At 35.5% G+C, this 27,244-nt stretch overlaps 1 protein-coding gene across 1 annotated transcript in view; it reads left to right on the forward strand.

Moving 5' to 3' along the window:
* Positions 1-27,244, forward strand: part of TRDN (triadin) — a gene marked incomplete at both ends in the record, with an annotated part of 195,594 nt that overhangs the window by 81,386 nt on the left and 86,964 nt on the right. Inside the window, 3 exons of the mRNA XM_079550350.1 lie at positions 6,276-6,351; positions 18,289-18,347; positions 19,189-19,251. Coding sequence (XP_079406476.1) covers positions 6,276-6,351; positions 18,289-18,347; positions 19,189-19,251 — 198 coding nt within the window. The remainder of the gene's footprint in view (positions 1-6,275; positions 6,352-18,288; positions 18,348-19,188; positions 19,252-27,244) is intronic.

Genomic DNA, 27,244 nt, shown 5'->3' on the forward strand with positions numbered 1-27,244 from the left:
GCAAACCCACATGAAATGATATTAATAAACTTCCCACTCATTAATTCTTGGCCAGGCTGACTATAATTTGCTACACAATGTACAGCTGAAGTATGGTGCGATTACTGGTGCCATAATGAAGTGGAGATGCCAGAACACTATAAATCTGATGTTTCTATTCAATTACCTCCTTTTAATGTCAGAACATGTGATTTAATGTGTAGTGGGGAAAAAAAGTTAAAACTTTATTCTTACAGACTTTAATCTTTTGAACAAAAAAAATTTCAACAGTTTTCACAAGATACATATTGAGTGAAAGAGGGATTTTGGAACCTTGATGTGTAAAAATATCTTGAAAAGAATTCTCAACAGATATATTGTTGTAAGTGAATCTAACTGCTCAGCTCTCTGGTGTGACTAAGATACATTGCATAAATTTCTGGTTGGAACTAGTAAAGCTGGTTGTAGGTTAAAACAGCAAATATCACTCTCATAGCTCTGCCGTTCTGTCTCTTGCTTGTATCAATTTTATATTTCGTATGTGCATTTGTACAGTGTGAGATACAAAACCACAGGAAGAGAAAAATATATCAAGCAAGTTCCCACCTGCAAATTTAGTAGCTACATGAAAATGTACAAACTGATGTTCACACAAGCTCTGGGAAAAGGATCCAATGGAAATTCATACCTGTTCATTTATTAAGCCACGTTGAACAAGACAAACATTTTCTCTTCAGAAACTTCATTTAAAAACCTACATAAATTTGCATGTATATATATATACATATGCACACATGTGCCCATACATGCACAAGTATCTAATATATTGTATAGGTGTGAACATGTAATTACAGATAGGAATGCATCACTAAAACTAAAGGATGAAATCAAATGTCTACATATTAAAAACAGGAGACTATAAAGTTGCTGCTGCTATTTAGTCGACTTGTTGAGAAAGGAAATTTAATCTTTCACCTTACTATACTCCAAAAAGCATTTCGATTATCAGTTTGCAACCATCCTTCCTGCACCTTTACTGTCAAACCTATCAGTCCATGCTTTTAGCATAATAGGTGGTTGACCCCCCAAGGCTGTTAGGTTACTTTTAATAAGCTAGGATTTGTTATCTATGTTGAGGGAGGAGTATCTTTCAATAAAATGCTTTATGCACAAGTTAGACACTAAGTAGAGTTCCAGTGCTATCTGCTCTATTCAAAACCTAAGTGGAACACGTAGTTTTAACATTTTCTTATGCATCATAATAATGACTGGCAAATAGCCAGAATATGATACAGAATACAAAAATTTAAAGCTACTAGTAATTGCTAGACATACTGTAAAAATGTTCTTCCTTAGCTGATATCAACCCCATGCAAAATGAGATTTTCAATGCACATCACGCTATTATCCATTTATAAGCGCCCATAACCTGAGTGCAATCGAAAAACTGAAGTACTTACTGTCTACCAGGACAGACTTCCCTGAAAGGTTCCTTTTATTATACATTATTTCTATCATAACTGTTTAAAATTGAGTTGCAGAAGGCCCCTTAAGGTTCTATTTAAACTATTTTTTTCCCTTTTGACAGTATTTTGTTATCACTTTTAATTTAGATAACTAAATTAAACTGTTTTCTGGATTTTATTCCTTCTGCTGCAATCATCCACATTCATAACATCTCCTCTAGGTAAAAGTGGCTGTCTTTGTTTCATCTGTCTGTTGAGAATGGAGCCTGTCCCTTGCTAACTCCCAAACTGAGCCAATGAATTGTTTGAGAGGGTGCTATTTGGCACCGACCAATCAAAATTGTCAGATATCAATCAAACAATGTTGCATGCTATGTGTATTTTTATTCCAGAACCCAATAATATTTCCAGGCACTATTTAATTTACTAGTCTACAGAAAGCCATCACATTAGCAGAAGTATTCTTTTCTCAGAAAAATTACCTATTTAGGGTGCCTGCATTTCAGCTCCTTCCTTTCTTCCTTCCCCAAAGTGAGTATTGCTATTATTCAGAACAGTTACACAGTCTCTTGATCCTCAGCTATTCTATCACAATGCAAAATGATTTGCTCGTAGTTTTTCATGCACGTATGCTAAGTGGCAACAACCTTCCTCAGAACAGTGAAAGCCTAACTTTGAAGAATAACGAATAACAACAAGGGAGGCTCAACTTTAACTTCAAGTAAGTTACATGTCAAAACTCGAAGCCTAGACAGAACAGTGGGATTCTGTTAAGATTTGTGTCCTCTAAAAGCACATTTGGCAGTCTTATCTCATTCTCCTACTCCATTTCTTCATCTGAGCTTCACGAAACATTTGATCTGAATCTATGTTTCATAATAAATGATTCTGCAGAATTCACTTACCTGATTTTTATTTTTATTTTTTTCCCCCTACTATCTTTAAGGAAGAATATCACATCTGGGCAAATCAAGATTTATTTGAAGATATTTTTCTGTACTATTTGAGAGGTGTTGCCAAAGCATTAGTACTGTTGGCCTGTAGGATTCCTGATGTTCAGATAACCAAAACTTGGATATGAGGAAATCATCAGTGGAGCTGTTGGAGCAAGTATAGAGGAGGGCTACAAAAATGATGAGAAGGCTGGAGCACTTCTTCTGTGAGGAAAGGCTGAGGTAGTTGAGCTTGTTTAGTCTGGAGAAGAGAAGTCTTTGAGGAAATCTCATTGCAGCCTTCCAGAACTTAAAGGGAGCTTATAAACAAGAGGGAGACCAACTGTTTACCCAGGCATATAGAACATGTGGAAATGTCTTTAAACTGAAAGAGGGAGATTTAGTTTAGATATTAAGTTTTTTTTTTTTTACTCAGAGAGTGGTGAGGCACTGGAGCCAATTGCCCAGAGAAGATGTGCATGTCCCATTCCTGGAGATGCTCACAGCCAGGTTGAATGGGGTCCTGGACAACTTGATCTAGAAGGTGGCATTAAGGAAAGCTTTAACATCTCTTTCAACCCAAGCCATTCTATGATTCTGTGTTATGGGGAAGTTTACAGTCATCAAAATGCTTTCCACAGTGGTATCATTTCTCAGATAATCATAGTTTGTCTTTTATTCCTTATCATGCAATATAAAATCTAAAATATCCATAAACCAAGTCAGAAGGAATTTCCTTATTACAACTCAAATGTTTTAATAAACGTCGATGAGAGAAGTTTCACAGATCTTGAGGACTGTAGCTTAGTATCAATGAAGTATTCATTTTAGTATCTAGTGTCTTACAGCTCCTAATTATCTTTGCAGCATGTTTTTTTCCTTTCAGGCAGTACAGGAAGATAGTCATGTCTTAACATGACATTTTCTGTCTTGGTGAGTGCATTCCAGTGAGCTTAAAGTGAAAACATTTAATTCTTTGTCAGTCTCCATCAACTGTGTATATTCTCAGATTGCTATTTACAATATCATATATGGATATATGAATGTGTCTGTAGTACAACTACATGAACTGATTGATTATGCATAGAAATTTATACACACTTTTGTGTTTGCAACTACAAGCCTGTGGGGGAATCAAACCCTAATAAATATTTATGAAATTGTTTAGATTATTACATGATGGAAAAACAAAGACTACATGGGAAAAGAGGAGCAAACAAACATGCAGTCTATAAAAGCTGGAGTTATGGTGTGGCTGCATTTATAAAGCAAAGAGGTAACTGTATGTCCAATAATAATAGTAGTATTCTGTGTAATGACTTCTCGTAATTCACAAATTAGATTGATCATCTACAGGGATCTTTAAACATATCCTGCCTTCCTCTTATTTACATCATATATATGTCCAACTGGCCACTGCTTTGTCAAGATAGCAGACATCATTCATTCTAATGGTCTGATATACTGAGGCCAATTCTTCATTTTTAATTTATGAATTTTCCATAGTGCAGAAAGCCACATGTACTTTATAACTTACAGAGGAAAGAAAAAGGAAGAGAGAAGAAATTTGACTTAGGGTAACCATTTTAACATATTTCATCAAAAGAATGGATAAAATATTTATTCAGCTAGTGTCCTTTGCATTCCCATCAAAGTGAATAGAGATACATTTAATAACACATGGAAACATTAAAGAGGATTTTTATCAGAGTGGATGGGAACCTGTTCAGAACAAACATTCTGGCCTAAGGGAAAGTTTTTGATCTGTGAATCTTAAGATTTTGGTGCTTAAAACACTCTCAGATCATGTGATCAATTTGCATGAAATAAGTGATTTGCTTAAAACTTGTAAAACTGTAAAATAGAATTTGACAAGTCATTAGCAATAAGTGGCATTGCACTGGCATTATACTAACTAGCACTGGTGCAATCATTAGCAAACTGCTGCAGCAGCAAAGAACAGGAAAATAATAGGGCCATCCTATACTTTGACCTAAAAGTGTTAGGTCAGTGCTCCACACAGTAGATACCACTCTGAAATCCAAATTATTGGCTACCTTTTCTTACTACTTACCTACTCAACATTATGAGGCACTGTATTTTATTATTTTTAATACAAGGCAATTGATGTAAATTGTAAAATTTATCATTTTTGTCCATCTAGTATAGTGATCTAGAATAAATACAAACAAATTAAACATAAAATAAAAACAAATATCTAACAACTGTCCAAGCCAATAATCAAATCTAGCAGAAAGAACAATATTATTTGCTCATTCTTGATTAAAATTTACATTGTTTTAGTTTTCCTTCTGAACTAGGATGTTCAGACTGAATTAACAGTTAATGGAGTTTCTGTACATTGACAGAGGTTATAGACGTAATATTTCTGTTCTCACTGGAAACAAATGCTACTCAGCATCTTGTTAGCTCAGTTAGCAATTGCAAGATGTTTTTTTAAATCAGAAAGTGGAAAATTATGGCTAGACATCTGAATTCCTGAAGTTTGCCTACTGTTCATTTCAGTCACATGAAGCTAGTGACATTCTGTGATGAAATCAATATTCAGTTGTGACTACTGACAAGACAGGAAATACGTCTAAAACCTGAGATTTTTACCATTTGTTGTGTAGTGCCTTAAGTACATTAATTTTATCAGTGGCTCAGGCATATAAGTCTAGCTTGAGTAACTCCATGTGTGATATTTTATATAATCTAGCAGGTAAACTAAGCTTGCAAATTATTTGCCTGCAATCATATGTATGCTGATGAGATACAAAAACTTTGAGACTGTGGTGCTTAAATTTCACTGCTACCTTCAAGATGATGTTTTTCTCATGGTGCTCAAATCCCACTGCTACCTTCAAGATGATGTTTTTCTCATGCATTCCCATGAGTATAAATGCCTTTGTAAATGAGAAGGGTAAGTACAATACTCCAATTTCCAAGGCTCGTTTCAATCTTTATTTCTTTTCTGAGTCTACCACCAAGCACAAGGCACGCATTTGAGTTTTTGCTGTGGAGCTGGATCTGAAATCTAACAGCCTGATTGCATGTGTGCTCTTGTGCAGTGTGTGCTGGTGCATATGACTGTATTTGTATTGTATTCCACTAATACATGTATATCACAGGATACTCGAGAAACTGTGCTGTCCAAGTGACAATGACATAATAGTGAATAAAAATAAATGCCAGATATTAAAAAAATAAACAGAAGAAAATCAGGAAACCTCAAATTGACATTATAAACTAGAAAATAAATATGTGTTTGTTAATACTTGAAGAAACAAAGTGAAAACTGGGCATCTGGTTAGTAAAAAAAAGCCCAATTTAAATCTATGAGAAAGTACAGTTCATAACTCCAAGAGAGTTGAGGTATTTCACTTGGCAGTGGGAATCAGAAGTTAAGCAGTATTTACAAATGTACAACCTGTTTGGTGTTGGATAATTAAGAACAGTTCATAAGGATGGGAAGCATAATATTTTTTAGCAGAGTTTCTAGACATTCGTAATAAGTGGACTAGAAGGAAAAATGAAGATCATTTGCCTGCCAGAAGAAAATATGCTTTTACCGTAGATCAGACATCATGAATATGTAACGTTATTATTATAGTATTATCTTCTGAGGCTTTTAATCTCATGAAGAAAAATGGACCTGTAAGCATTTCAGCACATGCTTGAGTCACTTGGTCTTTATTGATTTAAAATGCATCCCTTAAAGTTAAATCACTATATTTTTTTAGAAATACGTTTTATTCCTATGGTGTCTGGAAGATAACAGATATGTATGAAATGTAATATTTTATACATGAGCAATTCTGAAGGGAAATCATCTTCCTTGCTCAGATTTTTAGTTAATGTATTTTCCATGTTTCTTAACCTGTATATTCATGTGCAGGACATAAGGAAATGGTATCACCTCGTCTTCTTCTAGAGCATAGTCCAAGAAAGAAACCAGCAGCTATTGAAGGCAAGTTTGTCCTTTTTTTTTTTTTCTCCTTTGTAGATTTCTATGTTTTAACTTGATGTTCTATTGGATTACTAATATTTTTATAAATATAACCGATAACACAAAACCTTCGAGTTTCTAGGCCTAGGGAATGAATGAATATAAACATGTTTGCATTGCTAGACCTAAAAATTACGTTTAGTAGTCCCACAGGTGGCTCAGGGGATTGCCTGCATGAAATAGATTTCAAACCAAAGCCCAATCTCTAAAATACCTTGGATGGTGTCCAACTATATGTTGCCATCTAACTGTAAAACACAACTAGCATTATCCTCTTAATTTGCGTTGATTAATCTTTGAGCTATTATTATTCAGACATTTTTTCTGTGTATTTTCTACGGTAATGAAGATCATATTTCTGGCTGTATATTTATCCCAATTGTTAAAACCACCGAAAAATAATATGCACGTATAAAGTTAGATCTTACTTTCAGAAGATTAACACTTCAATTGAATTATGTTGCTTACAGTATAATCATATCAATGAGATTCTTGAAATAAGCCTTTAGATTTTAAAATGGACTATGTATGATGACTTAAAACAACTACTGCAACATGCATTCTTGGTCTCTACATCAAAATACTTATTGACACAAAATATGTTAGTCTTCTTATATAATTATTTAGCAGATTTCATATAGGGAAGTCAGTCACACCATGGGATTTGCTAGTAGAGGTCTTAGTTTTAATCTATTCAGAAATAAATTGCAGTTAAAAAACAAACAAACAAACAAACCAAAACAAAACAAAACAAAGGGATGCCTAATTAACAAGATGCTAGATTTGCCTGCATTTGTAAATGGAAAATGAGAGAGAGCTTTTAGCAAAACCTGTGATTGAAACAAAGGCTTAAATTAATTTGATATTTCTCTAATGTGATTACTGTGAATCAGAATGTTTGGATAAGAGCAACTAAGTGACTTTGTATCTTTTTTTCCATATTACCTCACGAAAAAAAAATACACAATACACCATGCTATTTCTTAATAGATACACTGTGTGAAGGAGTATAAATCAGTACTTACAGAGACACAGCACCGTATATAAATAGATTTGCAGTTTTGCCAGTTTGAGGCAAATGTTTAAACCCTGCTTGTCAGCAAAAAGAAGTCCATGTTAAACACTGTAATCCACCAATTCACCACAATGGAAAAAAAAAAAAAAGAAGAAAAAGAAAAAGAAAAAAGAAGAAAAGCACATAGGAGAAAAAGATGGCTGCATTTGTTGAGTGATAAGCTTAATCTTAAATATAACTGTTGCACAACATAAACTAGCATCAAATTAGCGTGAAGTTCTTGATTTTCAAAATCATGAGACGCATGCAATTACTGCAATTGCGCATGGAAATGAGTATTTATGACCATTTACACATTTCTGTGTTTCATTAGCTCATTTATGCGTGCAATTGAGTTAATTGTGAATGTAAATTACACACTCATTTGGCAAACAAACTGGGGGGCAGATTTTCTGTTCAGAATCATTCAACCAAATTCTCTTCAAGGCTAAAGCCTATCACTAGGATACAATATCCATGCAAGATTTTTGGAATAAAGAAAAAAGGAAGAATAACTTGTAAAATGTTGATGTTAAAAATTATTATAATGCAGTACTGTGTTTTATATATATATATATATATATATGAGAAACAAACAAATATATATTTCCATGCTTTAGGTGCCTTAAACTCTGAGGTTTTATTTCAGATCTTGGGAAAATAATAAGTAATTTATAAGAAAATTTGACACAATATCAGAAAATGTCTGAATTCCTGGAATGGTCAAGGGGATGTCTATCTGGTTCTTTTTAATGTTTATCGTGCCTTTTTGAGCAGTACATCCCTAGATATTACTGAAAGGACTGGTTTTTATTCTAAAGTATGATAACTTCTCAGCATAGTGAACAAGTACAATCATTAATTAATTGAGAAATGTAATTTAGGAAAGGACTTTGGCAAACCCTGAAGAAAAGGTAGAATTGTTGGAAATAAGAGAATAATTGTCACAGAAAAAAATAATCTATTTAGACCCTATGCTTTCCAATTCAGCAACAGAGGGTAAATACAAAAGTATGCAGCTGGTAAAAGTTGAAAAGATTTGATTCTTTTTTTTCTAGATGGAGATGTTTTCATTACTGCTCTGTTTTGCACCTGTCTTCTTAAGTAATCTCGGACAATTCTTGATTTCTGATAATGTGAAAATAATGACAGTATGTACCAGATATTTCTAATATTAGTAGGTATTCCAATATCTTAAAATAGAAAGTCTTTCCTGGCTAATATTCAATACTAAGTAGAAATCATGCTCTGCTGAATTCATGAGGTCTCTTAGACAATCAGCACATTGTTGTTATGTTTTAAATCTCAATCATTTTCTGCTTGTCATTGACCTCCCTTTATCTCTATAGGAAAACTTTTTGACAAGAAAATCTTAACTTGTATGCTGTATTCTCAGTATGAAATATAGAACATTGAAGTACATAAATATGAACTGAACTTTTCAGTTATATCCAAGTAGGAAAGTAAAATTCTTTGTACTCATATAGTCAGAAGGGAAAAAACTATCATTACTGTCCTACTTCATGGTGTTTAGGCTCTATTAAAAAAGCATTGCTATCTTGAGATCCTACATTCAAAGTTCAAAAAGGCTTTGAAGTTTTAGGTTACAGACAGAAAAGTATAAGCAAACAAAACTAAACCAAAGGAAAACAAAGTAACAATATCCAGAAGCAATAAGCAAGAGAAAGAGGAAAAGGGAATCTATGGAGATGAAGACATGGATTCAAACTTCTATTTGAATTCCAGGTCTCCAAACCTTTACTTACCAGCCATGAAATAGAACAACTCATTTAAAATCGTTTCTCTTACACTTCTTCTGGAAGCTTCACTCCCACCTCTCTCAAACTAGCACTGTGAAGCTGCTATCTAGAGAGGAAACTGGAACTGACTGTTACTTAAACAAATCTGCTTTCTGTGACTCTCTGAACTTCTGGGTTTAATATGCATCTCCTGTGACTGTCTTCTCTACCTCTTTTAATGGTGACTTTCTTGTGTTTTGTTATCCACTGACATCCTATGGCTGCTCTGCAATGAATGTTGGTTCTCTGTGAATCTACTTTCTCAGGTCTTGACGTTTTTTTCTGAGATCACACAGTTTTTAGCTTTCCTTATTGCCCCTGAGAATGACAATCCTGCTCTGTTCTCTGACATGGCTGGGCAATTTCTAGGGAAGATGCTGCAGTTAGACAATTAATATCAAAACCATGTTCAGAAGCTTGGTTAGTTATTAGTAAAATTTCATATTAACTGTTACAGAAAAATATGTCTTCATTTTTTCACGAGTACCTTTGTGAGAAGGCTATATCTAAATCCTCTCAGTGGAAGACATCTTAATGCACATTACCCTGTGATCTCCAATAGCATGCTTTGTAGCACAAAAGTACTTTGAAGAGCATTGTATCACAAAAATGCTTTGAACATCATTGTATGTGAGTGCGATTTTCCAGGCTATATTGTCCTAAAAAGGTCACATCTTTGAGTGGAAGAGCATTACGGAAGAGTGATTAACATAATTGTTCTGATCTGCTAATGGATCATGATAAGTTCTAAAATTTCTCCTTCCTTTGACTGCTCTTTGCCATCTTGTTATTATTTGTGATAATACACGAAGTAGAAGAAAAAAAAAAAGAAAGAAAGAAAGAAAGAAAAAAAACCCCTATATCTCTGCTACATCTGTGAAGGAATAGTAACAAAAAAAAAAAGCTTTCTCTAGATCACTGTTTGAATCCCTCAATTACAAATTTTGAAGAATGCAGTAAATTGAATTACTGAGAAATAAATTTCTTTAGTTTCCTCCACAACTCTTGCAGAGGCTAAACTCATACTGAAATATAAATCTGCATAGAATGTATACTACCTGACTATCTTCGGAAGAAATTCTAGTCTATATCTCAGCTCATGAATACAACATTAGGAGGTATATCCAAGAGCATCTAAATTACTGAGTCCCACAAATATTTTGACAAAGCTTCCTTGATGTACAGAAGTGCATAAATCTTATACAAATCAATCTGCCTCTGTCTATCAATGACCTTCTGTTCTGTACATAGATTGCTCTATAAAATATATTTCATTGTTATAAATAAATTATCCTTTAAAATAATCATTCCAATGAAAGATACACTAACAGCCTTTCAACAATGCAAAATTTTGATTTTTTAATCCCAATATTCTGAATATTTTTAATAATATTGATATTTTTTTGCAACAGTCAATTGTCTGATAATTTTCTAATCTAGGGATAAATAAAAGCAAGTAAGAAAAATGTTTCTGTCAGAAATATCATAAGGCAATGGGCTAGATTTTAAACCAATCTGTTATAAAAAACAGGTCGGATATCTTAAACAAGGTACTATATATACAGATTAAAAACAAAGGTTTGGGGTGGGTTGGTTTTTTTTCTTTTTCTTTTTCTTTTTCTTTTTCTTTTTCTTTTTCTTTTTCTTTTTTTTTTTTTTGAGAAATATATGCCTTACATTTCCATGAGTCTGTACTGAAGACAGCAAAAGCTATGAAATCATCTAAACAAAGTTTCAAAGTGATTTATCTGATGATTTAGGTTAGACATTTAAACAGTAAAATCTAGATAATTTAGCTATGATGAAAACAGCCTAAATCTTCAGAAACCCCTTGACACTTTATTTAATGACAAGGCTCTTATGTACTGCTTTTATTCTACCATAAGAAAAAATAATGAAATGGCACTAAATAAATGCTTACGAGAATATATAAAATGAATTAAATTATAAAGGTATATATATATTGATTGGATAAATTATTATATTTTCTCATCTTTAATATTATTTATCCAATTCACAATATTTAATTTTACAATTAAAAATAAATATTCATCAAAATGTACACAGTAAAACAAGACTAAATAATTCTGAAGATTATCTAAGAGACTTGTTTTTTAAAGTGTTACTGGTAAGTAATAACTTTTTGCCTATGATGCAATTGCAAATGGAGAAAGCTTACTTGGATCAAGATTCTCCGGGATTTCAAATGAAGAAGTTTCACTGCTGCTTTGGAAAAATGAGGCAAAGCATCCAGATCATACTTTGCCTGATCATCCCTTGTTCCTAAAACTTCAGATGTTTTGGTTTTTTTTGTTTTTTTTTTCTTCAAAAGAATGATGCATAAAAATAATCATCAAATTTTTTCTCAAAATAAATAACACAGTTGGTGATATCCTTGATTCTTATTGCCTAGTAAGAGTGTCAGCCATGAGCACAGGGTAGCCTGCTGCTTTAGCTTTCTTGGTATGACTCTTGCCAAAGAAGACAGTATCCTAATGTGCCACTCTTCCCTTAGGAATTTAATTCTTCACTGCTATCACAGAATCACAGTCACAGAATCGTAGGGGTTGGAAGGGACCTCCAGGGATCATTGAGTCCAACCCCCTGCCAAAGCAGGTTCCCTACACCAGGTTGTGCAAGTAGGTGTCCAGGCAGGTCTTGAACATCTCCAGAGAAGGAGACTCCACAACCTCCCTGGGCAGCCTGTTATAACACTCCATCACCCTCACTGTAAAGAAGTTCTTGCGCACATTTGTGCAGAACTTCCTATGCTGCAGTTTCTGGCTGTTTCCCCTTGTCCTGTCTCCACACACTGCTGAAAAGGGTCTGGCCTCACCACTCTGCTCCCCACACCTTAGACATTTATAGACCTGGATCAGGTCTCCTCTCAGTCTTCTTTTCTCAAGGCTGAACAGACCCAGTTCACTCAGCCTTTCTTCATAGGGGAGATGCTCCAGGCCCTTCACCATCTTTGTGGCCTTCTGCTGGACTCTTTCCAAGAGATCCCTGTCTTTTTGTACTGGGGAGCCCAGAACTGGACACAGTACTCCAGATGAAGCCTTACCAGGGCAGAGTAGATTGGGAGGATCACCTCCCTCGACCTGCTGGCCATGCTCTTTTTAATGCACCCCAGGATGCCATTGGCCCTTTTGGCCACATGTGCATACTGCTGGCTCATGGCCAACCTGTTGTCCACCAGGACACCCAGGTCCTTCTCTCTGCAGAGCTCCTCTCCAGCAGGTCATCTCCCAGCCTGTACCGGTGCATGCAATTATTCCTGCCTAGATGCAAGACTCTACACTTGCTTTTGTTAAACCTCATCTGGTTAATATCTAGTCATCATATTCACACTGCATTTGTCATTGATGAATTTTAATGCAGGTCTTGCCATGGAGGTTGGTATGCCATCTTTTTCCCTTGACATGAATTTTATGGCTTCATTATACTGGTGTCTATTCTTCTTTGCCCCCACTATGTTGTTTAGTGAGGGCAACATATAGCCCCATTCTATTAGCAAATAGTTTTGGTGCTTAACTCGACAGAGCTGAGAAGCCTATAATCACTCTAGGAAGAAACGAAGAACACTTACGTGGGTCAGATGAAAGCACTGGGAATTTCAATCACGATATCATTATTGTTTACTTTCTGAAGAACTTGAAAATATCTCCATGAAGGAATCTTCAAAACTACCAAATACTATTTCAAATTGGGATTTGAAAACAGTGAAGTGGTATCAAAATGCAAAAACAGGCTGTAGAGATTGCCCGGGACATCAGAGTGTACTATATCTCCAGTGACCTATGTGTCTCATTCACCTGCTCAATAAGAGAACAAATTGCAGCACATTAAACTGCTGAAACGAAAAGATGCAGTTTGAAAGAGAACGTGGAAGAAAATGTACATAAATTTAGTCTAAGCACTCATCAGTATTTTAAGGAGAATGTGTGAGTATATGTGTTTTTGTGTGAGAAGAATCAATTCTAAGAAGTCTGAATTAATTCTGTTTAGGTTTACTTGATTTTACTTGACTTTGGCCACGTAGTTTGGCAAAAACAAGACAAAATTGTTTCTCACGGATAAAATAATTGCACCTACGTGGACAATCTTACCCAAGTATGGGATTTTTTTTAGATATAGCTGAGGTCAAATTTGACATGAAACTAAAATTGAATTGAAACATTTGGAGTTTCTGTGACATACTAAACTAATTAGAAGTGTTTCCTTGCTTTCTTGATCTAAGAGTTTCCAACCATAGAAGTGTCTTTCTATCTGAATTAATGTGATATTAATACAAAAAAACTCTGACTAGTCCTTAACACTCTCCACCCCAAGCAAAATACAGAGGGGAAGAACGTGTTATCAAAAGCTGAAAGGTAATGAGTCATTTTAATATTTAAAATATAATTCAGATCCCACAGAAATGAATGGCAAATCTTTCATAGAGTTCAGCAGAGAAAGGCTGTCAGTACTAATTAAAACAAAGGAAGAATAGCTGTAATATCTTCAAAACTAATAAGGAAATTAAAATATAGGGGTTTTGTAATGAAATTTAAAATTATGACTGTAATTAAGGTGTACAGACGTATCTGTAGAAAAGAGGAATTAAGTTTTACCTGTTGTATCCAGTCTGAATTATAGTTTCACAGTGTAAATTAAATCAACTCATTCTTTGTTCTATTTTGTATATTTTTGAGTGTGCATGCACCTCCGCTGTTTCTTGCTCCTGTCAGGATGAGAATAAGTAAGGAAGAAAAGCTGTTGTATTTCACAAAGCCAGGCAATATCAAAAGTCTCTCACAAGAGCTTTTCTCCCAATATTTCCTGGCAACAGGGTTTTAGATAAATGCAGATAAGCCTTGTATAAATATCTGAACTTTAGAAGGCTTATCTAAATGAAAACATCTCTGAACTTCTGGCATTCACTCAGCTAGTTAGTTTTTCTTATGCTCGTGCCTCTCCTTAAGAAAGTATCTGAGTCTGTACTTTGCTGCTCTCCTTACCTCCATCTCTCAGAGGGGATGGGATGTGCTGATAAGTCCTTCCAAAGTCAGTGTCCCCCTAAGCACATGGAGCACCTGGAACAATAGAAAGGAAATTCTCACAGCACCTTCCTCTTTCAGGGCCTGGAAAGCATTTCCATGACATCATGCCTCAGAACTCACACGCATCCCTAAATTTAGATTACCCCCTCAGTTCTGCCACAATAACATGCTGGTATTACCATGCCTGTTTTCAAGTGGAGCATTGTTAGCATGTTTCTTTTATCTCCTGTCCCAGCGTTGGCCCAGCATTAGCTAACATCCCTTGTGAATAACACAAAGACATTTTCAGAGCTGTCAAAGGTAATTCAGACCGAAACACCTCTTTCTTGGTCTCTTTTGAATTTCACTTGGATTTCAAGCAGTGCCCTCAGTCCCTCATCATTTACCTAGAAACAAAGCATTCCATCTCAGGTGCTTCTTTTGAACTGTTCATATTCCCCTAGTCTCAGGAAAATTATATGGATTTCTTTATTTTTATTTTCCCAATTAAAAAAATTTCCAAAACATATAACTGCTTTAATTGAATCTTATATTAATCAGTTTCCTCCTTGTCGTAAACTAAATTCCAATTTTACGTAGAAATATGAAATAAATTGACTAAATGCAAAGTCCATTGCTCTACTTCCTGATTGATCCTGTTGCCTTATACTCTATCATCAGCTAATATCTCACTCTTGAAAAAGTATTGCAGGCTTTTAAAAGTGAGATCTTCATGTCTGCATCCATATTACACCTGCACATAAAGATATCAGCCACATCTAGTGCTGCTGTTGGGAAAAAAAAATATAGTGTTAATTACATTATCAGCTAAAAGTAACAGTAATAATAACAACAGATATTTAAAAAGACAGTTGAATTCATCTTGTAGTCAATCTTGAATCATCAGAAACATTTTGTGTTCTCTTACATAACCCACTATTATGCGTATGATGATCCCTCTATGTCACTGATCCATAGAGTTGTATAATCCTCCTACTTGTATTTTTAACAAAAAATCACTTTCAAATAACAGGAATTTATAACTTATAGTGCAGAAGACTTGTCAAATTTCCTATTTATTTACTTCCTCTGCCATTTAGTGTACATATCCAGAGGAATACCACTGCATTTACAGTTTCAAAAATTGTTATTTTTACTGGTGCTAAATATACACTTAATATGCCATATTCTAAAGTTGAACTACTCAGGCTTAGGAGAAATAAATTCAAGAAATTGAACTTCTTCCTTAAATCATAAATAATTCTTTATATAGTACAGACCTACCAAATTTATCATCTCACTTACATAAAGTTTTGTCAGCAATAAGTGTAAAGGGCATCAATGGGGCTAGATGCAACTGAGAATTTGATGGAAATTCTGAAACTGCTTTCCCTGAGATTTTGACCAAGATTATGCATGACATTGGGCAGCATTAGTGGTAATTGGGAGCCACAGTACTTTTATACCTCTCTGTAAACATCCTCTAGAAAATTTGTAACAGGTAGAGATGCCACTAGGCTCACTGAGCACTCTGAATATTGTTACTTAAGAGCCTTGTATTAGAAAATTCTATCAGTTGAATTAATTGGTGGAAGAATTTAGCAATAAAATCTCTGCAGCCAGGGATATATTCTCTTTGCTCTTTAAGTTAATTGCAGCCTCCTCCTTGCTACCCTCCATAAGTCTACTATTCAAAGTTCTATTTCTCAGAGCTTCATGTCTCAGTTCATGACTCTCAGAACACATTTAACTCTGAATATTTCTGTGATATGCAGAGTGGATTTTATGTGACACAGGTGAGCCCCAGAACCTTGTGATATGCTGCACAAAGACAGAAATGGTCTCTGATTAAAAAGAGTTTTTTGATTGTGAAGACTTAAGGCTTACAGTGCATCCTGTGCGCCACCTGGAACATGGAATATGTTGAAGCAAAAGCAATTAATCAGCTGTTCCACCAGAACAGAGGGAGTCGTAAAAAATAAATGGAAGAGAAAACACAGAAATACTAGTAGCAGTTCATTCGTGGTTGCTAGGAGTAAAGGTTAGAAGAAAGAAGGTAGAAGGAAGCTTTTTTTCTGACAGTAACTGACAGGCTTGCTATGTTAAACGTTTTCAGTTTAATCAGGTGGAGTTAGCAAACAAACTATGCATTAGAAATTAAAGAGTTGACTACATGTGGAAAGGAAAAACTAAAAACCGTATGTAGCAAGGAAAGCAAAGCTATTACACTGTTCATTGTGTAATCTAAGGCTGAAGAGCATTTTCTTTTCAGATGTCCATGATCTCTAGCATGGGTTTCTGAAACACTGTTTCAAAGCGTGAGACAGAAACTCGGGGAACCTTAGAGCTAGACAATAACAAGAATATTAAAATATACCAAACAAAAGAATCTTCCAACACTCTGCAGGTACTCAAGAAACCTGAGTACCATAAAGTGTACTCAAGACACAAAGGAATCTGAAGCCTGAAGTCCAGTATGCTCACAAATTAAGCAGGTAGATTTAAACACAAAATATGGGGAGAACAATTCTGAAAAATGCATGCAATGATTTTCCGCTTCATTTTGTCACAACAATGACAAGAGAAATGCATTGAGAAAACACATTTCAAACAAGAAAGAAATGAATCGTGGTAATATTAACCTTAATATAAACATCGCTGTCAGAAATTCAGCAGAAGTATGGTTAGAGGAGAACCTGGATATTGGTGAAACCACTCCATGGTAGGCAAAATAACTGTTTATGAAACAATCATGGACATATTGTGAAATTCATGTACTCTATGAAAATATCGTTTTTTCCTATCAAGCATACCCTCATTTTGGCATAGGAAGCACACTGTGCAGTGTGTTAATTAATTTTTTTCATTCCCTGTTTGTACATATTTTTTCACAAAGAATAAAATTCTATTGTGGTAGCTGGGGAAATGAAAAGTAAGTTCCTTTATCTTCATTTTAATTTATGCAAGGGATGATAGTATAATTGCTTCTTGGATCTTCTGGCTTCAGGAAATATGCCTACCCCTTAAATAATTTTCAAAAAAAGACTCACAGACCTCTGCTCCTGTGTTTGTGCCATTTTTTATGGTAATAAAGCTTGCTTTCTTATCCACATTCATAAAGTAAAGTATCACAAAAATAAAAGTAGTTCCATTAATTTAATCAACATCCTAAGCCGTGCAGCACAACCTGAAGATGATAAATTTTCCTTTTTCTATGTAAATGAAGAGTTAAAAAATAAAAAGTATTTAAGTTAGCTATTCTAACACTCTTGTATTCTTCCCCATTTAAATGAGGATTCATTTCCTGGAATTAAAAATAAGAATCATAACTTCCTGATTTACCCTGCTGAAATCACAATTTTCTAATTAATAATGTTCATGGAATAAGTAATTAAATTGTCATAGCTTTTGTAAAAAAAAGCAAAGACATTATCCTTATTTCTGCCTCTGTCCAATTATTCGAAAAAATGGAGGCAGATGATGTATAAGAATGAATTGTTTTATTTGTAGGTAATCTGTTAACTGCAGTTCTCCATGAAGTCCTAAGACAGTTTCAAAGGTTCAATTCATTAAAAGAGTTAAAAAGGCATATTACTTAGGCAGGCTTTTCATGGCATTATGCATCCATTCCTGAGTATCATTTATATTTTGCTGCCACTAAGTTAGATTTCTTAAAGAAACACTTGGGCAGCACAGGTGCATGGCTACTGAATCACCATAATAAACTCCTACCAGGATAATGAGCATGATTTCTTAAATTAGTATTTACTGTAGTAAGTATCTGACGTATGCACTAGTTCCAGTTCTATCCTTAACTTCAAATATACTCTCTGAGAAGCAAGATGTATTTCTAAGATGCTGATGTTAAACTCCTAAATAAGTGGCTAGCTTATCAAATTTAGTACCTATTACAGTAATTTAAGAATTTTCATGCCAGATTATATACATATATATATATATATATATATACACAAACATGCATACATATGTATGAAAATAGTCAACCTTTTCTTTCCATATTTAGAGAGAAAGGAGGAAAAGAAAGTGATGGATGTAAGGAGGACTACCTCTGAAACTAAGAAGAAAGGTATGATTTGTTAATGTTTCTTGTTGACTTCATTCAGCTTTTATTCCCCCTCCTGAATCAAATCCTGCTGATTTTGATTAGGCTAGTCCTATGGTTCTGGCTCTGTATTCCTCTCCTTTATTTCCTTAATCAACATTTGCATGTTACTGCTTCTTCTTCAGTATCTGATGAGTTTAATGACTGATATTTTCTGAACTCTTTTCCTGAAAAAATAAAAAAATCATGATTGGTGGCCATATATGGGCTTGTTAGGCAATTTAATGGAGACCTTATAAATAACCGTACACATCGGTACTGCCATATACTAAACTCAGTATATCACTTAGATTACTGTGTACAAATATATGATAGTGGGATTTGTTGATTTGATTTTTTTTAACAGAATCACAAACAAAAATTATAGTGACCAAACTGCAAAGCCTTAATATTCACCTAAATAAAACTTTGGATTATTCATTCCCAGGAAGCATCTAAAATCCATTAGGAGTTTTCTTTGATGGAAAAAATATTTATGTCATTTATTATTTATTAATGATTTCATTGCTACTGGAACTTAAGCTAAAAGGTACTATGTTCATGCACTGATGATTTTCGTCTAGCCTTTGATGAATTATTGAGGGTCAAAATCATTCATAGTTGATGCATGCTGATTAATTTTCGTTTTCAGCTGATTGCTCTGTATCTAGTCAGGTGCAAGTGCTATAAGGGAATAGTCTGAGTTAAACTCCCAGATAAAGTACTTTTTTTCAGAATGTGCTCACCAGGGCTTAGATGAATGCATATTTGAGTGTATGATTCAGTGTTATAACTTATCAAATGACTTTCTTTGATTAAATCTTAGAAAAAGAAGGGAAAAAAGAGAAAGCACAAGAGAAAACAGCCACCCCTGAAATTAAAAAAGCAGGTAAGAAGATGAAGTCTCCTTTCTCTGCAATAGATATCTGACCGGTTAGTTTGAGCACTTTCAGTTTTAACTCTTTTGAGATAGTGATGCTCACAATTCATTATCAATTAAGAATCCAAGCTAGAAATAGATATGTATACATATATATCACAGTGTATTTTAACTACTGCATTTACATTACATAAAATATCTATAGTGTTTTATGCATATTATATATGTGCATATATATATCTACAGACTATACGCACAATTTTCAGTTTGTACTTGAAATCAGTAAAAGAAGAAGCAGTTTAAAAGAGTACATGACATGAAAAAACTGAACGTGGTGCATTGAATTTTGCATGATTTTTTTCACAAGTTCAAATCATTTTAAGTAATAAATAGTAACATCTGCATATCAAATCACTTACTGTAGTAGAAAATAGTTTAATTATTTTTCCGAGACTTTATCCACACTCAAAATATATATTTTTAAGATTAAAAATGAAGTTAGTAAGTGTCCTTAAATCGATCCATGGTGTTTTATAGTATTTAATATTGAAAGATTCAAATTTCAATCAGACAGGAAATTAACCTTTGGATCTAAGATAATTGTAATTTTTCTTCCCTGTTATTTCAGTACATTTGTGAGCAGATTTAACATACAAATGCAAAAATATCTCCAGTAAGGTACACAGCTGTCTCATTAAAATCAGTTCTCATTAAAATCATACAGAAATGAAAGGGTCAGTCTAGTGGCCTAGGTCGTCGTTTTAACACCTAAAGACACTGGTTCTGCTTTCTAGTTTGCTAAATATATTCTACATAATCTGCAGGTCATACAGAGCACAAATGAGTCTTTCTGTAGACTAGAGTAATTCTGGAAAAAGGTTGAAATTAAGACTGAAAGATTTAGGATTTTAGTTGCTACATCCTCAAAGTAAGGCTTGTGTTATGTTACCTAATTATTTAAATCTGTTGAACTTTATCAAAAGGCAAAATGACACATCCCATTCTTTACTAATGCTGTAGATTACATATGCAAATCTGAATATGCATGTATTTGCCATTTTGTCATGTATGATCTACATATGTTTCCCTGTTCAATGTTAATTTATGCTCCATAAAATAAAAATACAGAGGACAACTCTGGATACCATAAAGTACTGTACTGGCAGCCCCATATTTAAGTACAATTCAATCTACTATAGTAGCAAGAGGAACACTGAGGGAGGGATAGCCTTTCACAAGTTGCATATTTAAATGTATAAGCACATATTTTAAAAGAAAATAAGCTGACAATTCAAATATCTCTCCTAACTCTATTCTAGTTCCAAGCTTGTATTTCATTTGAGAATACAGAATTTTAAAATATTACATTTTATGCCAGAGCTGCAGCACAAAGTTATTAATATGCTCATCTTCACAAGCTGTTGCTAAATCCAATGAGTCATCCGACCAATGCTAAAAAGACACAGATTAGACAAACCAAGACTTCCGCACATTCCTGTCCCTTTTATAAGCTCTGTAGGTTGCTGCATTTTAAAGAGTTTACTAGCCTTTGTGTAAGAGGATGGTAATCCATAATATATTCTTGCTACACATGTTGTTGTTATTCCTCATTCAGTTTTCTCTTTGAATGCATGTGTATTTTCTAGCTTTGATTGGCAGTACCTATTGTTATCCCTAAAAGGTTTTAAGCCTGAAATAATTGCCACATTTGATCAACAGAATAGTGGTGCATAGCCCAGTTTTGAAAGGAGATGCTTCCGTGTCTGATAGAATTTATGCGCTTTGGGCAGACACAATGAAAAAATTTCAGAGCGCTTAATCAGCAGCATCAATAAATATCCACAAGTAAGAGAGTAGAAGAGGCTTCCCATATTGTTAACTTTTCCCATTAAAAGGTTATACAGTGGCCACTGCATTAATATCATAGAATCCTTAGTTGGGAAGGTCTCTTAAAGGTCATGTGGTCCAACTCCCCAGCAATGAAAATGACATCCACAGCTAGATCAGGTTGCTTAGAACCCTGTCCAGACTGATCTCGAATGTCTCCAGGGATGAGGCATCCCTCTCTGAGCAACCTGTTCCAGTGCCTCACCACCCCTTATTGTAAAATACTTCTTTCTTATATCCAGTCTAAATCTCCTCTCCTTTAGTTTGAAATATTTTCACCTTATCCCATCAGAAAAGATTCTACTAAAGGGTCTGTCCCCTTCATTTTTAACCCCCCCTCTTTCCTCCCCCCCCCCACACACACACTTTAGATACTGAAAGGCTGCTATCAGGTCACCTTGTAGCCTTCTTTTCTCCTGTCTGAACAGCCCCAGCTCTCTCAGCCTGTCCTCGTAGGAGAGGTGTTCCATCACTTGGACCTTTTTTGTGGCCCTAATAAACTCCTTCCCATTGTTTTCAAGCCACTATGTTATCCCTGAACATCTCTGTTTTCTATCATTCTGCTCTCCCCAAACACTGATGTCCCAAGAGCCAAGGAGCATGCTGCTTCCTTGACACCACCTGTTTCCATCCCTGTACCAGAAAGCGGTGCTGCTGCCAGAAGATGCCCTCTTGATTCATGTTCCCTCTCCTGTTCCTCACCTCCATGCAGAGCCTCTTGGAAGCCTCACATCTGACCTATTACCCAAGTGATCTCCTTGGTGCAATATACAGACTAGACTGCTGGATGCAAACATGATGGAGAGGTGGGGATGCTTCATAAGCAGTGGGTGATGCAAACTTCTCTAAAATAATGCCCTGAGAGCAGCACTTCCTCTCCACCTCTCTTCCTCTAACAATAAGTGCTTCATCATTCCCCAGCAAATGCTGAATATTTTTGCTGATTAATGCTTTAGATTAGCCCCTTTGTCCAGGAAACAATTTACCAGAGTATAGTTTTTTCTTGCTCTCCATTAGCTGCATCTGTGTGATGTATTTGTTTATTTGCATACCATTTCACTCCTTCTCAGTGCCTCTCTCACTGCATTTCTCTCTCTCCTTGTCTTCTGTTGCTGTAGAGGAGCAAAAGTCATCTAATGTGAAATGTCCTCAGTCTTTAGTACAAAATGAACTGAATGATTATTAATTAGCTTTTAAAAATGCACTGTAGATAAAACCATATTAATCCTCTGACCTTCAGCTAGTACAAAAACATTGTGTTAATTGTCCTGAAAAATAGATAATTCCATTGTTACAAACTTAGAGGTCTTGCTTAAACAAACATAATTGTCAGGCACAAGGGTATGGCACAGTCACACTTCAAACCATTTTAAGAAATTCTATCCGGAGCTATTCAGGATGAGGAGGAAACTACATCTCCAAATCCCTGTGATGGGATGTGTTGAGCCTGAGCAGAGAAATGCTTTTGCCTGGCTTTCCAAGGCTCCTGTGGGAAGGATGATTCAGATCAGAGGGATTCAGCCTCCAGTCTGAAAGAACTGAGGAATCTCTCTTCCAAAACTTTGGTGTCCAGACTCCTGGATAAACTGGGGCTTTTAGAAACACCACTAGCCTGGGGTGGAAGTAAACATGGCCTCTAACTTCTTGTAAAACACTGAAATGTGACAGAGAATCATTATGAAGGTGGGAATAGTTGCTCAAAGCATCCTGGTTCACAAATTACAAACAAGAAATGGACTGAGAGAAAGAAGTTTTTCCCCCTTTCATTCTTATATTCTGCTTACTATCTGAGCTTGTAAAAAGTAATTCTGATAGTAAGGTCAGATCAGACTTTATTTTTTAACGGAAACAACATTATGTGGAGTTTGATGTTCTTCATATACCTGTAGTTTGCCTGAAGATTGTCTTCTAATGGTCCCAACTGTCTGGAGCTTTGCTGCTCCTTCTGAAAATTCATAAAGTTCCTGAGCAGCATTTGCCTTTGATTCCTTCTTTCCCGTTTTGTTTTGTTCTCACAAGAAATAGCATAGGTAATAAGGGAGCTGATAAAACACAGAAAATGTCACCCTGGATCTTTACACTATTTCCTAACTAAAGCTCTGCTCAGCTGTCATTGATGATCTTACATTCCAGTTATAGCTTCATAATTTCAAATGATTATGGTAGTAAAAATACCTAGATCTTGAGCAGCATTGTCCCATAATAAATCCTTTAACTCTTTTGCAAGGGTAGTTAGTGCCTTTTCCCTCACTTTCTACAAACATAAATTCAGGTCTAGATATGTCATGCAGGCCAGATTTTCACTGAGTCTGTAATATATATCTTCTGAGCACCAAATCAGTGCTAGCTGGATTAAACATCCCAAATTTCCTGACACCTTTATTATTTGCAGGTATCGACCACTCTGATCAGCTCTCCTTAACAGAGATAAAACAAGTTAGGGTTGTGTTGTGTAGACTACTCACCCACTCATAGTAGACCAGTGGCTCACTCACTCACCCAGTAGACCAGTGTCTTTCATCTGAGCCTTATGAAGGATCACTGCAGTCTCTATCTAAAAAAGAGAACTAAGTCACAATGCTTGCACATCCACTGTTATGGAAACATCTGTGATGCATGTTATGGTGTCATATGTTTCACTCCACAAAGTGTTAGGAGAGGAGGGAATTGGGAATTACTTACAACCTAAGTAAATCTTTGTCTCCTGAACAGAAAAAGTTGCTATGGGGCTAAAGATACAGACACTAAAGTACACCGCAGTGATGTCACTATAACAGTCATGAAAAATCACTCTGCTATTATGAGAAAATAAAATAAAAGTTGATCACAGATGTAAAAACTGAAAACAATTCCTTGTAACTGCCAAGGAGCCAGGATAGCTAGGTCACTCCCACTATTTTGTCATTCAGTGAGATCAAGTAGCTGAGAGTGAAGTCTATGTTCAGTCAGTGTTGCAGTAGAAAGTAGGCAGAGCAGAGGGGAGATAATCAGGCATGAGAAAATATGACTTCTCAGCTCTCAGGGATTTTTCTGCATGATATATTGTCATCAGTTGTGTTTAATTTGTTTTAAATGCCAGTCTTAGAAAGCAAGAAAGAAGAAACAGAAAAGGCATTTAGTTTTGCAACTTTCTTGGCTCAACCTTACCCTTTCAGATTTGATATAAATAGTTCTGTTATAAGAAAAGAGCTAGTGACATCTGGTGGACAATTATCTTTTTATTTTATTCTGTCTGCATGTTTTTTATTGTTCGTTTTCAAATGTGGATATTTTAAAAGTCATTGATAAAATGATGTACCTTTTACTTATTTCATCCAGCTCCTTCTCCTATTACTGTAATGTCTGAAAAGGTATTACAGTGTCATTCGGGTTTCACATCACTCTCAGAAGTAATATTTTAGAGAACCGCTACTTCCAGATCAATTAAAATATACCTTATGACAATTATGTACTTCACATACTCCAGTCATTTAGAGGACTGGATGCACAGCACACTACCTGAAGTGCTTTGGGTGAATCAATCTGCAGTGGATTGAGTGCTTTTGTCTGGGAACCAGATGTTGATCTCATACTTGCTTGCTTGCACACATCTGTAGGAATACATCTTTGCTGTGTCTCAAGAGCAGGGTTGGAAACTCCTCACTCTGCCCTGCTCACTCCCAGCAGCATATTTAGCTTAAGTGCTGACAGCTTTCAGCATGCTGTCCCCAGCATGAACATTGCCATGTGTTTCATGTTGCCTAATGAGAAAGATGTCACACGATAGATGTCAGCAGACAGCGGAATGGTGGATGCTTTTAGAAGAACCCCAGTTTTAGCTCTGCAAGGGCCAGTGGGATGTAGCAGCTGTCTCAGTTTAGGCTGCTTACAAAGGCAAATTTGAGGTGTCAAGTCAGACGAAGATAGCCCAAGATATTTTGGAAGTGACTGGTCATGAACAGAAAAAAAAATAAGTTTATTCACAGTTTTTCTTCTGTCTAGCTAGAAAAGTATGAGAAAAAGGGAAAAACTACAGTGGTGACAAACTAAGGTACTAAGTGCCATTTGGACTGTCCAGGTCTATTTTTCTATTTTTACAGCAGTTGTTGTAACGTATAGAAAGAAGTCTGATTCATTCTAAACTTTTTTTTTTTTTTTTTTTTTTTAATTAAAAAGGGCACAATGGCAGGCTGACTCTATCCAGCAGCTAAGCACCCAGGATGTCACTTACTCGCTCCGCATCCCACAATGAGAAAGGGCAAACAACAGGAAAAGATATGTGAGAAAATGCATAGATCAAGATAAGGACTTCTTAATAAGTAAAACGAAGAAAAATAAAATGAGATTTTGAGGCTGCCATATAACACACCTTCCAGTGGGCTGATCACTGCCCAACCAGACTTTGAGCAATGATCACACTGTAAGAAGAGCTTTCTGCCTTTTACTCCTCTACTTCGAGTTTTCTTGCTTGCACACATTTTCGTATGGTGTGGAATATTGCTTTGGCAAACTTAAGTCAGCTGTCCTGGCTGTGTCCCTCATAAATTTTTCATTACTTGATGTAGGGAGGCAGAAAGAGAAAAAAGGGTCAGCATTGCAACAGAGAAAGCCTTGATGCTTTGCAACCACTGCTCAGTAATAGCAAAGATATCGGTGTGCTACCAAGACTGTTGTAGCCACAAGTCCAAAACATAGCACCATAGTGGGCTACTGTGAAGAAAATTAACCTCATTCTAGCTAGACATAGTACAGGTGTCTGTAATTCATATTCATTTGCAGCTTGGTTTGGAAAGACTGGGAGAAGAGAAATGCAAAGATTAAGTAACAGAAATAATACACAGTGAGTTGTCTAGTGATTCCTCATGCTAATAAAATGAATCTGTAACAGCAAAAATTAAGGAAGAACAGTGAGATATAAGTTCAGATCAAATTTAGGAACACATACACCTCAAAACTGTGTGTGATCTTTCCTTAGGTTATTACTGAAGCTCTCCTGAGAGCTTTCACTCTCAGCTCGCCCATCCACATATTGGTTTCTGTGGGGGCCATGGCTTGCTGTGTTTGTACAAAGGTTGGCAAAGACACTGGCTATGGTCTCAGCCCTTCAATATTGTATTACTATTATGTGAATCAATGCTTATACACCAAAGCCTACAAAAATTTCTACTTTTTCCACTTGGTTTACTGGAGCTTCAGGTTTCAATCCTTGCACAACATGCTGATTCATTCCTGACTAATTTATTCATGACACGATTATGCTTCTCAAGCCCATCCTGATTCTGTTCTTTCCTCCTCCTCTTCTGGTTCCTATTCATAGCTCACCTGCTGTTTCCTGACATTTTTGCATTGGTAGAGGTTTCTCTTTTCAGACACGAACTGAGCATGCAGCCTACAGCTCTGGTTGCATTTTCTAACACACAGAAATGCTAGATTAGGATTCTTGCATGGTTACCAGCAGGTGATGTTATTCACTATTCTTTCCCTGACAGGGTGTATTGACATCTCATGATTTTGTTAACAATTTCATATTTGTGGGTCTTTGTACAGCAAAATCACAGAAAGTAGAGATGAAAATGACCTGTAGGTCATCTAATCCTTTCTCTTGGCAATGCTGGATAATTTCTTGCAGAATATCATCTAGTGCTTTATCCAGTTCAGTTTGTAGCCCAGCCTCCATCAATTCCCACAGATTATTCTACAACCTAATAGATCTCTCAGAGTTAAGAAGTGTTTCATTCTAGTCTGCCTAAATTTTCACTTGCTTAATTTTATCCCATTACTCAGAGTTATATTCTCTCATGACACCCAAATATAGTCTCTCTAACCTCAGGGCTCAATTCCTTAATGTCTCATGCATTATATTACCATTTGCATTTACATCCACAGAATATCTTTAAAACTGACAAGGTGAATGGCAAGCTGAGGTTATTTCTTGGTGTTTTTGTTTGTTTGTTTTGTTTTGTTTTGTTTTGTTTCTTTCCTACAACTGTGAATTTGCAGTGTTCAACTGTGAACCTTGCAACAGGGAACAATGGCCATGGCCACATGTCACTTGTGTGGAAGGCAATAGAGAGGCTGAAGGATGCATATAAATGTGGTGTCTGAACTGGACAAAAAATAGAAAAAGTCACTGAAG

This window comes from Tetrao urogallus, assembly GCF_951394365.1.
Source record: "Tetrao urogallus genome assembly, chromosome: 2".
Classification (NCBI taxonomy): Eukaryota; Metazoa; Chordata; class Aves; order Galliformes; family Phasianidae; genus Tetrao; species Tetrao urogallus.